General features: G+C 33.7%; 1 protein-coding gene across 5 annotated transcripts in view; it reads left to right on the top strand.

Annotated features, from left to right (window-relative positions):
- Window positions 1–13,439, top strand: part of LOC118182008 (phosphatidylinositol-3,5-bisphosphate 3-phosphatase MTMR3) — a 194,761-nt gene that overhangs the window by 141,715 nt on the left and 39,607 nt on the right. For 3 of the 5 annotated variants that reach the window (XM_085818549.1, XM_085818533.1, XM_085818543.1), the window contains one exon: window positions 4,481–4,567. The exons of the other annotated variants lie outside the window; for them this stretch is intronic. In XM_085818549.1, the coding sequence (XP_085674675.1) occupies window positions 4,481–4,567 (87 nt within the window). The remainder of the gene's footprint in view (window positions 1–4,480; window positions 4,568–13,439) is intronic. 5 annotated transcript variants of the gene reach the window in all.

The raw sequence follows: 13,439 nt of genomic DNA, 5'->3' as shown, positions 1-13,439 counted from the left end.
TTTTGGAACCCATCAGGAACACAGTTTGCGATAATTCAAGCGGTCAGACACAATTTTGAACAAAACAGTACATGAAATTTGTGGAAATGCCTCTGAAAGAGTTGTCATTGTGAAGCGTCTGTTCTCATGAATTGCTTCATCAACTTTCTTTACCAAATCATCGGTGACAACAGAAGGCCGGCGTGGGCATTTGTTTGACCTGCATTAAACATTCTTACCCACTTTCTCACCATTCCATCACTTATCGCATATTCACCGTAAACTTCTGTCACTTGACGATAAATTTCGGCCGGTTTAACATTCCTTGCATTCAAAAATTTAATCACGGCACGAATCTCCCAGTCAGCGGGAGAACTAATTGTCTTACACATTTTGAATGTACACAGCAAACTGAAAATACAACATAGAGCAACCAAAATGGCGACAATTGAAAGTCAGTGAACAAGAAAGACTAGTGCGCATGCGCGGGACGCCTACCACAGCGCTGCGACAGAGCTAGAATGAAACGTTACTTAGTTTCCGAATACGCTACGTATATTAAAATTGAATATTTTCTGAAGAGTTGTTGAATTATATGAAGACATATTCAATACCATGTTTTCTATAGAAAGCTTTTTAAAAGAAGAAAGGGGGTCTTCTGTTATACATGTCTGTGAATTTTTATGAATTTACAATTTTTTAAAAATGCCCCCCCCCAAAAAAAAATAATTTTCACCAAATCTGTATTTTAAGTGCATACTTTTAGCAGATTTTTTTATTACTGTTTTAAGTATTACTGTTTTTTAGTTTGCCTTAAAAGAGGCCTTTCCCTTTCATATATTGTATTGGTAGATTTTTTGGCTAATCGGCATTTTGTTGATTTGTAAAACCAGTATGCAGATTTTGATTCTGTGATTTGCAAATTTTATGACTGTTTTTAGATGACTATAATATTTTCATATCTTTAAAGTGACAATAATATATTAAAATTATGTTATTTTAGGAAATGAATATGAAAATAAAAATTAATATTTTTTTCATTTTTTAAAATGTATATTAATTTTATGTATAATAATCTCTGAATACCATGATTGCAAAATTTAAATGTGTTGATAAACATTATTAGAACTTTCTTTTAAACTAAACTAAACTCTGTGGCGCAACAGCCCTAGTGGGCCAGCAATGCCCTGAAATCTGCTTTCTTGACCGTGGGTCCGCAGTGTGTAAGCATGGACCCTGAACTAGTGGTCAGCTTGTTTGCAGGACCCCCAGTGTTTATTTCCCAAGTGAACGTGGTACTCATTTTATCGACCCAAGGGATAAAAGGCTGAGTCAACCTTGCCCAGCCCGGGGATCGAAACCTGGAACTGTGGTGCTGCTGTGCAAATTTAATGTACATGCACACTTTTCGTTTGGTTCAAAACATCAATGTGTGTGTTTTCTTTTAATTTCACTTTACAGTTTTTTTCTGAATTACGTTCTTGAAAAGTTGGTAGGTATGGAAGTTGGTGTGAATGTCCGATCCAAACAAGTTTGCATATTCCAATAAGTAAATGCTTTGGGATTAGTTTTAAAAGGGAAATTGTATATTTTAAAAATTTGTTTTTTTCTTATTTAATGTTTCCAGGTTAAAGTGTTTTGTAGGCTGAGAATTTCTGCTGTACTTTAAATTAAAATTCAGTTATTGTTTGAACTGGCAATAGACATTTTGCCGCTTGGTGCATTGTCTATGGAGGCATTGTCTTCTAAATTCTGCTGCCTGGTGTTTCTGTAAATTCTGCCTGTCCTTAATTCTAAAAATTTTACTATTCCTAAATTTTGCTATATTATGCTTTTCCAAATTTAAAATATTTTTGTCACCCCTGAATTCTGCTCCCAGTGCAGCTGCATTGGCTCCATCAACTGTGGTACTGGCCCTGTTTGTTGTTTTTTTATTTAATACCAAGATTTTTATTTCTGTCTTCAGGTGAAACCTTACTGTTTACACTTAGCTATATGAAAATCGCACAGGGCACATATATATATATATATATATATATATATATTCACACACACACATATTGTTGCATGCCTGTGTGTTCATAATGGATTGACTGCACACAAAACCGATGATAGCTTGATAAAATTTATTTTTCCCGAAACACTACAGTTCTGGAACTTTTCGCACAAAAGTACCCATACAGCTTTTCTCAAGATGACAGAACACAATTAGTAGTTACCACTTAAAACTATTAAGAACATTGAACACAAGCTAATGGAAAGATATTCAAATGCGTCAACTCGCACAGTAATCTATCAATATTCTGAGCTAAACTGAATATTGATGCTGCCTCTTGTCTTACATAGTTTTCCTTCTGTCTGCCGAGAAATTTCCAATACCTTTGATTTCTCAGAATTGTTGGAAGGCCTACACAATTAGTTACATAGGATTGGACCAGTTACAGTTTACACAAAGGTCAGATTCAAATGTCGGACTTCTTGTCTTGACGATTTCTCGCCAAAACTATCGCCAGCCTTTCAACATCTCACCAGTGTAGCGAGGTAGCCATTTAACTCAATGTTAAATGTACTTACCCATAAACCTGTTTTGATGACAATGCTTTGCATTCTAAGGCCTTTCAGCATACTACAGTTTACATATACAGTCAAATACCGACCTGAAATCCGCAAACTCCTGAAATCTGTGTTGCTCTCAAAATATAAACATTTAGTTTATAGGTTCCGGAATCCGCAACATAGAATATGAAATATCGAAGAAAAAATACTTACTGGATAATGATGTTATAATTACCGAATAATAATGAGCTATGACGGAAATACCAAATTATTGACATCATGATAAAAGTTTTTTTCCCTCCAATCTGCATCGAAGTAAAAAAGCAGATGGTAAATTCAACTCTTCTTTCAAGTTCACGCTTCACGTTGTACTTTCTGAGCTTTGCTATTTCACCAGATAGTTTAGTGATGGCGTTTTTTTTTAATCCGGATATTTTGTGGATAAATTAAGAATATTTTGAATTTCAGCGTTTTTTTAATACGACAGATAAGAAACGCATTCATGATTTTACAGCTTGCTTCGTTGAAAAACGTAAACACATTTCATTAACGGTAATGAAAAAAGTGGAAATTCTGCTAAAGATGGTGGCAAGTCCTGCTGCTTGGTTTATAGCAGAATCATATAGAAATGCCTCACGAACTGTGTATCATATACGGAACAATAAAGAAAAGCTTTTGAAATTTTACAGCAACAGTGATTCTAACACCAGAAATCTTTACATGAGGCGAAATCAGCAAACCTTGATGCTGTCTTGTACGAGGGGTTCCAGCAGCTGCGGAGTGATGGGGTCTATTTCAGGACTACTCCTGAGAGAAAAAAGGAAGCAGATTCATGCTGATTTAAATATAGAGGAGCCTAATGTAAATGAACAATATAATATATAGTTTATATATGTAATAATAATTTAATGCATATAATTAATTATTGTATTAATGTATATAATAATTTAATTAAATGTATCTAATACGCATTATTTATTTTGCACTTTTAGTCTGAATAATATGTTTTCTGTCCTGAAATCCGCACAACCTCTGGTCTCAAGCATTGCGGATTTCTGGGCTTCTACTGTACTACAATAAGATATACTACAATTTACATATAATATCACTAAATTATTTACGTATATACAAAATTTGCAACATAATGTATATTTTCACACAGCATACAGTGGAGCACTGTTTACACATATTTTAGGGTACCATTCACAAATGATACATAAACAAAATTTTAAGATGTGAAAGGTGTGTATATTTAATATTTTAAAGCGTAATAGAAATCCAGTACTTTTTCTGGCTGTAGGCATGGCTCAGTGGAAAAGGCAGAAATAAGATGTTGATAAAACTGAATTGAAAAATCACCATTTTTATTTTGATACATTTTAGATCAGTGCTTCTCATCCTTTTTTGGTCCACAGATGGAAAAATTTCGCGAACTGGTGGTTTTTTTTTTCACCTTCCCCCCCCCCAAAAAAAAAACTTTACAAGGTATTCAAGAATTACTACATAAGTTAATTATAGTATTCTTATTACCATTTGCCTACAATCATATTTAGATATAAGGATAAGTAAATATTGTAATTATTACATATCAGTATAATTATCATATATAAGAAAATAAACCTTTGAGAAAAATCACATTACAAAAAAAAAAAAAAAAAAAAAAAAAATAATTAAAACCCGTGCATATAAAAACAGATCAAGGACAAGCGATTAACCTTATCTACCATACCTGAAGCGCCACTTGTCAACCTCTTCTTGTCCTCAAGTGGCAACAATTGACATAATTGGCATTCATAATAATGCTTTCATTCATTGCAAAAAACATCTCTACAAACAACACATTCAGATTTTAGACAATTTTCTGTTGATTGTGGCCAAATGACAAAACCATATTTCAAATAGTCTGCGATATAGTGCCTTACAAAGCTTTTTCTTTTTTTCACAGATTGTGGATTATATTCATCTTCATCTGTATTCGAAGGGGTGGACAACATACTTGGTTTTGAAGAATCCTTTCTTTGCACAAAATTTAGTAATGTGCCTTTCGTTTCTTTTTTACTCATCTTGGGTATTGATTTTTAATCTAGGTAAAGTTAAAGAAATATTAGTTATAGCACAGTATTAAATTAAGTGGTTATTAAAAACTTACGCTGCTGTATAGTTTTCAGTTGTCCAAGCATGCAGAAGAATGTAAGCAAGATAAAAAGCGAAACCTAACCTAAGACGCCTTAAACACTACGATAGATATTCAGTGTTCAAGTAATTATTGGTACTCAAGGCAGACATTGGCACACTAACTGGTGTGCTAAGTGTACAGCACGGCAAATTATGAAAAGCGATTAGGTACATAGTTGCCAGTTGGTTATATTTTTCATCATCGATCATATTATTTTCAAAACTAATAAACTATTGCTATTGTAATGTAGGTGCTGTTATATTATCAGTTGTCGGCCGATGACACTTTGTGTTTTAAACATATAGCTGGATACTTTGCGGACTGGCAAATATTAATTATTCTAAATCGGTGCTTACGACGTTATTTCAAGCGGAGAAGCATAAGCAGCATGGAGATGTTGGCATGGCGGGAAGCTAGGAAAAAAGAAACTTCGTTCCTCTCGAAGCAGTATTTATACTGCATAGGTGCATATGTTAATCTAAGCCGTGATTAGTTAATTTTAGTTTTAGTTATTTTAATAGTGAAAAGATCTTGAATTTGGGAGAACAGACACACCAGAGGCCGCGCCTTCCACCTGGAAATTCCGTACAAAGTGTTACTGAACGGGCTCTGTACGGGACTCATCAGTGGCGGCGCAGACCCCACAGTCCCGGCCCGGCTTTACACACAGCCTCAGCAAGGTGAAAATCTAGAAACGAAGTCAAAAAGAGACGAAGTCACCTTTGCCTCGGGTCACCACTTATTCAGAATCGGTGCCTTGCTTTACTTTGTCAGTCCCCGCCACTGGGACTATGAGGGCCAAACCCCCATCGAGAGACCCACTTACCATTTACATATTAGCTCCACAACAGCCGAGGGAACGGACACGACAGCACCAAGATGAATTTAGGGGGAGAGCACCAAATCTAGAATAGTTAATTTGAGGTTGCCAATTATATTTAAAGCAGCTGTTGTATTTTATTACCTCTTACATATATATATATATATATATATAAACTGTACAGTTTTGATACTATCATAACCTACTATTGATATTACACAATTTTACTCCCATACTTTCAATTTGTAAAAAATATTAACTATGTTCAAACAAATTAAAAATTAATACTTTTAAAATCATAAGAATGTAAATTTCTGTATATAGTTACATAAAATTGGGGGGAGGTCTTTCCCCAAGAACATATTAAGGCGAATTTTAACTTTTGTTAAAAGGAAAATGTCTGTGTCATCTGACATGTCTTTTGATTCTGAGTCTTAAGCAAAGCATTCTGTTATTGAAATATATTCTCGCATGTGTGTGAAGAAATTTCTGAAGGTGTTAATGCAGTAGATATTATTTTAAAAAGAAGGGGAGATTATCTCTTTATTCCCACTATTTAAATTTTCAAGTAAAATAGTTCCAATGTGCTTTTCTTCTGTGTATAAGCCAGACATCATTACATTAACATGTCAGTTTACTTATTCATTGATTGTCTAATCCCAGTATTTTCCAATCTTCATCCACAGTCACAGTTTTATCACCATTTACATTATAAACACTTTCACTTGCCCCTGAGTGTGGAACTCTCCTTTCAGTGAAGCAATTTTTAATTGTTGTGGTTTTACTTGAGTCTACGTAAGTGAAATCATATTCATAGCCTAAAGGATATTTAAATTTTTCTGTTGTATATCCTGTAAAAGGGCTATTTGTACCTTGCAGGAAAGAAAATGACTTTCACTTTTGTCATTGCATTTCAGTCTGTCGTTTGAGGATGGGCTGGGCACTGATTCATAAAAATTAAAATTTTGCAGTTTTATCTCCTTACAGTTTTATTTTTATTTATTTATTACTTTTTAAGCCATTCTGTAAATATGTCTATAGTTATCTATGCTTTCTTTTTTACTTTGTATTCTATTGGCAGAGTTTTAATATGTTTGAAGCACCTTGAATTTTATCATTTTTTCCATACCATAGCATTTGAATGTAGTAAAACAGTGAGGTGTGCTTTACTTTGCTTAGTTCCATTGCAGTAGTCATCTTTGAAAGCTAGTGTTCTTATAGGTATAAGTTTAAATAGAAGAGCAGTTTAATGAACATTAAAAATATCTTTCAATTCATATTCCTCCATCTATTTTGGTGTATAAGTTCTTGAAGCATGTTTCAGCTGATTTAACAGAAACACTCTTTGATTCACTATTTATTATATAACATGGGATTCCATGCCATTAATTTAGCCATTCAGATAAAAAGCAGGCTTCCTTCACATTTAATCAAAGTGTTTCCCAAACCCAGTTTCAATTAAAGTGCATAGTTCCATTCTCTGGAATATTGGATGCACAATACTGTGTGAAAAATTTTAGCAAAATATCTTCAACCTCAGCAAATTTTTTTCTATCATAAACAGCCATAACAGAAGTATCCCTTTTGCCAAACCAGTAGTCTCATCAAATTCTTTTAAGATTGGAATTTTATTTTTTAACGAGAGTGACTCTCATTTTTGTGACATTTTGAATCAATCAGCTCTTCCCAGTTTACTTAATGTAGCATCCTGTGCAGAAGGGGGGAAATATCATATATATTTTTTCTTTCAAGTATCTCCATTATTCATGAATTGGTTTTCAACTCTCATTCCAGACTGTGATGTCTTATGCCCTTGTTCTGTTCTTCTTATTTCTGGAAAAAGTATTTGAATGGTGGGATGGCAAAATGTAAAACCAGTGCTGTAAATAGCAAAAGCAATGTATAGCAAGTTATAAGACGTGTAAAAGCAATATTTTACATTAAAATAAATAGGTTTTTAATCCGGCCCAATGTGAAGGGATAAACGTAAAAGGCATATAAGCGAGAAATGTATAAACATTGCTCCACTGTATTAGTATTTGGTCATAAATGTATATTTTCAAGTATAAAAGTGTTTTGAATGGCCCAGTATAATGTTTGGACATTTTTTTAATTTAAAGAAATAAATTTTATAAAAAATTACAAAATCTTAATGCACACATGTGTACTTTTCGTGGTTAACAGTCTGGCAGAAAGTAAATACTCAAAATTGGAACAAAAATAAAGCAGTTCAATAAAATAACATAATAAAATTATGCAGTTAAACAGAAGAAATGAAAATTCTTTGATCTTTTTCAAAGAGCAGCTGAAAATTTTTCAACAGAGCACAGTTTCTGAGTTATATGGGGAGGACTATAAATGAAAAGTAATTGCCAAATAAATTAATTAAAATAATGTAAGGTAATGGTAAAACATAGTATAAAATATTATAAATTTATTTAATCTTTTTAATAAATCATAAAAATATGTTCTGCTCCATTGAGACCCAAAATAAAAAATACTGTACAAAACTTGAAGAGTATAAAATTAGAATTCTCAAAACTAAATAAACAATTGGTCAGTTTAAAAGCAACAAGCTAAATCAATATTTTTCAAAACTGCCCAAATAACTTAATCAAAAACAATCATATTTTTTAAGTTAATTAAGTCAAGACGTAAAAAATAAATGAAACTAAAAAAAGAGAGAGAATAGTAGGCTATTATCTTAAATTGTGAAATATTTCAACCAGCAAAAGGCTTAAAATTAGGAAACAGAATTAATTGAATAAAAAATTTAATGATGATTCTTTTGAGGGACTAAGAGAAGGTGTTAAAATAACTTAGAATCTGTGTACATGTCATTGGGCATGTTAAATGCAGTAAGCTAAATTAATATTTTTATAAACATTTTGCACTTAGAAAAGGGCAAAACTACTACAAAACAAAAGAAATTAAAATTTGAAGTCAAAAGCTAAAGAAACAAAATTAAGTTACTTTTGTGGAGAATGAAAGGCTATAGCCTAAAATGGGAAACATTTTCAGTCTTGAATTTCCAAATATAATAATTTATTTTACTTATAGGGTGCCCATTAAAGTCCAGTACCGCTCGTTTAACTGCCAAATAGCTGCAACTGTAGTTGTCAAAGTCTAGGTATATAAAGTGGATATATCCTAATAAATGGGTCTGCTTACAGTGCCACCTGGAGTAAAATGGCAGTTAGAGTTAGCATTCCTGTCTCGAAGTTATGAGATACTAGGAAAAACATTAATTACAAAGCTGTGGAGCATCACCGATTTGGTGCAGAAAGGCATCTTATGGATGTGAATGCTGAAAACGCACGTCTATTTCTTTGCGATTTCTGAAACATATCGTGAAACTTGAACAGAAGGAGAAAAGATTATGTTACAGACAAAAAACAAGACCACATTGGGACACAGTGGTACTGCATGTAATTTACTATCGAGCGAACTGTTATTTGAACCTCGGTTGCATCCTTGTACTGATTGTCTCTAAAGAGTAGACTTCATGGAGATCATGCACAATCATGTCACAGAATGCATCAACTCAACACAACTTGAGCTTGGTGTACAAAATTTGTGCATTATGCAAATACTGTGTGAAACGTCACGCATTTCTCTGAGACACCTTATAAAAGAGATATCTCCTCTCAGAATTGTATGTTAAAGCTCATGATCATCGAGCGATTTTGCAAAATTTATTATTGCAAGATCATCTTAGATCATCGGCAGCGCGGTTGTATTGCCCACTTTTTCCTGCATGCCTGCATTCTTCACACAGAACCATCCCACAGATTGTGAAACATTTAAATGAACAGGCTGTGTGGTTAGCCATCTTCGATTAGACAGATAAGCCAAGGTGCTTGTCATGGGAATAATTAGTATCACAATTTCTGTTGTATTCGATTTTTGAGCTGCCTCAGCATTAAAAAGGCATATTGATTTCAAAACTATAGTTAGTTTTCTTCTACCATGTCAAGATTTTCTCTCTACACCTTATGTGAATGTGACCGCTTTCCGCAGCATCAAGTGGGGATCATAGAAAATACTACTGCCCTCTTATGCACCTGCGTTGATATAAACCCTTTGATTGGTGCTGGGTGAATGAGAGCAGCAGCAGGTGTGTACTTGTTCAGACTATTTCAGTTAAGCCTGAGATACTGTTTGTGAGACATGTGTCACTCTGATGTAGTGAAATGCATTCCAATATGGAGTCGGAGTTCTTGTTTGTATATATGGTAAGCTGTGTTTAGTTTTTATTTATATATGAACTGAAACCTTCTTTATGTCTACCTCCGCTATTTCGGTGTCATAAGTGCTTAAACAGCCCCATTTCATTTTGTTGTACAAATGGCAGTTTTAACATTCCCAGGGAAAGGTCAAACATCAGTACATTTGTCAGACAAGTGTATTTTATGTATGGTAAAGGGAAAATTGGTGATAAAGGTAAATCATGGGCCACTCACAAACTGTGTAAGCAGTGTGTCGAGAGTTTATGGATATGGATGATGGGAACATACAAATGTGGATGAAGGGAAGATGTTCAAAAATTCCATTGGGTATACCTATGATATGGTGAGAGCTCAAAGATAATTTGAGTGATTATTTGTGTATTGTGAAAGTGTCAGGATATAACAAGGAAAACAAATGTAAAATAGAATATCCTAGTTTATCATTTAACTATATGCTAACTGCTTCACTCAGCTGAACTCCCACCCTGTTTGCAAATACAGGAATACGATTCTGGTGAATATGGAATCTACTCCAGTGACAAAGATTTTGAAATTGAAGATTATTCCATTCTTAAGGGATTTGACCAGCATAAATTAAATGATTTAGCATAAGATTTGAGACTATTCAAAAAAGCTTCAAAGCTGATAGCATCAAGACTGCACAAGAAAAACTTTCTTCAAGGTATCTTACTTTCAATCAAGAGAAAGTACATTTCTGCAATACCTTCAACTTGTGGATATTGAAGTGTATCCTCCTCCACAATGGAAATTTATTTGATGTATTTGCAATAGGCCATTCAGTTTGTTTGTGTAAAGAATATTAAGGCATAAAGAGTGTGTGAAAATTATTAAGACGTAAAGAGTGTGTGAAGAATATTAAGAGTCAAAAGAGAGTCAGATTTGTGGCAAAATTACATGCTTGAATGGATCATGTGTATTGACCTTAAAATGATCTGCTCCCTCCTTGGCCAGCAATGCATATGTACCAAGTATGCCTTTTTTTATATGTATATGGGATAGCAGAGCTCGTGAAAAGCATTGGATGCAGTCGAATTTGAGGTCTGACCTGAAACCTGGAGATTCAAACATTCTACATCATCCACTTGTCAACATATAAAACAGAATGTTATATTTTCACCTCTGCGTATAAAAATAGGTCTCGGGAAACAATTAGTTAAGAGGCTGTTTCAAGTGTCTCGATTCGGCATTTCGTAGTCTGTTATGTGAAAAGATAAAGGCCAACTTGTTTGCTGGTCCAAACTAACTAAACTTGCTCTAAAAAAGTTTTGGCAGTTGCTTTAAGATGGACGTTTTATTGGAACAATAGCAAAACTTAAAAAAAAAAAAAAAAAAAAAAACTTGCTTGGCATTCAAAAACATTGTCGAAGACTTTCTTGAAAATACATGAGCATATAATTACAGTGAAACTATCCAGCAACTTTTGGAGAGTTTCAAAATGTTTGGTTGTAGCATAAGCATCAAATTGCATGCATTTTATACAAAAAAATCTTGGTAGAGTATGGAATAAGCAGAGGGAGTGATTCTACCAAGATTTGAAAAGGGGGCATGATAGCAAGGTATATGGAATGTACATATGATGGCTGACTTTGTTAGAACATCAAACAAAAATATCCTCAATCTAAACAGTCCAGAAAAAGACATAAGCAGAAATTTTTACTTTAATATGAATTTTAATCATTTAAAAAAAACATTACTATTTGTATGAGAAAAATTTAACTTGCAAGTAACTATATATATAGCCTTTGTATGAATAAAACTGTTGCTTGTGTATATTTGGTAAGTTTTCATTTTGTTTTCCTTTATATGCATATTCTGTGTGACTTTTGAGACAAAGAAAGGGTATCCTGTAGCTTAAAATGCTGACATGATAGACAAAAACAGATTTTTTATTGATTCTGAGGCTAAAAAACAAGTGGCAGATATCAGACAATGAAATTGGCATTCCTGAGTCCCACATATCCTGTTATATCCAAACTGCATCACAAGAGAGATAAGCGAAATTTGTGGCCTCTAAAAAAGCCCTGTTTGGAAAATACAAAAGGAATTAGGTGCTCATCCATACCTACCAGCACCTTATCAAGCATAACTGGACTGCTGAGAGGCATTTTACATGGTGCAACTCCATCATGAACCATATAGATGTCCAACCAATATTCTTGGCAGATAAAGTGTAGACAGATGAAGCATTCTCTTAGTGGAATGAAATGTACAATAGGTAGAACACCCATTACTTGGCACTGGAAAATCCATCATGTTCTGCTGAGATTTGACATTAGATATGGTTTTTGATTAATGTTTGGTGTGGAATTTATGATAACAATCTAATCTGCCCAATATTTTACCAGGATACATTAAAAACCTCACAATATATAGAACTTTTGCAAGACTTAATACCTGATTTTGTTAAGAACCTGACGTTGCTCCAACTCTGGAATGGGTGATTTAAACTTGATGGCATGGTTGCACGCAAGACATAAACATTTAAGCGGTACTTGATGGAGGAATTTGGAAATGAATTATCATCTATAGTGGTTTTGAAGAATGACATCCTTATTCACCTAACTCCAATGGGTATTTTCCTGTGGGGATACCTCAAACAGCAGGTCATACTCAAAATGTTTGCGAGCCCTTCACAAACATTGCAGGACCTTCAAAGACATATTACAGATGCTTATGCAAACTTGTCAACCGCTATGCTACAATGTGAAGTTCTAACAAGAGCAGATGGGCATTTCAGCAGGTGGAGAGAAATTTGAGCATTGAAAATAAAGGTACTCTGTGATAATTAGCCCCCCCCCCAAGATCATTTCACTGCATCACAGTTGAGAAAATGTGAACAAAAATGTATTTAAAATGTTCTGTTCTTAACATTCATATCCATGAGGGTCTTTTCATGCTAAATTGATGATGCTCTTTAATCAAATACTTTGTGATTCTTTTTTCTCATATCTCATACTGTTTTCAAAATAGCAGCGCTAACTTTGCTTTTTTCCACTAGGTGGTGCTGTAAGCAGTGTCATCTATTTGCACATAGCTGCTTTACTATACCTTGACACCACTTTTGTTACTATTGCTTCAGCCTTTCGACAGTTAAGCAGGTGGCACTGGACTTTAGTGGGCACCCTGCATAATCAGAGAAAAGTTCAGATATGCCTGGTCTTTGAAAAAGAATACTATAATTATAAAAACATGTTATTAAAAATAATTTAGTATGTTACATTTGCATATACTTATGTTGTTGATAAACATGTCTTAGTATTTTACTTTTTGAAATTATCTAAATGTTAAAATGCTTAGAAATATGCAGAGCTTCTATGATGCTTTCGTAGGTATAGCATCTGCTCAACTCTTGTTCCAGTAACAAATATTTTCATCCTGCAGATTTTGGGCTTGTTTCTGCTAAATAAGCATATCCTGCAAGACTGATGTTGGATTTCTGCATTACTGGGTAAAATAGATTTCCTAGCTGAGTATATTATTTTATTTGCTAGGGAAGTCTATCCCGTCCATTAAAATTTAATGTTGTTCCCCCTTATCTCTGAATCATTTCCATCTGGCCATGTATGTATCAGTTTTTAGAATTATGCAGTGTGTTCATTTTAAAACACGTATGAAAAAAAAAAAAAAATCATTACAGGTAGTATTGTATTTCTATTTG

Source organism: Stegodyphus dumicola, chromosome 1, assembly GCF_044657685.1.
Source record: "Stegodyphus dumicola isolate Sdum_Otavi_A_Nest chromosome 1, ASM4465768v1".
Lineage (NCBI taxonomy): Eukaryota > Metazoa > Arthropoda > Arachnida > Araneae > Eresidae > Stegodyphus > Stegodyphus dumicola.
Note: the sequence above shows the minus strand (reverse complement) of the source record. Positions and strands in the feature narration are given on the sequence as shown.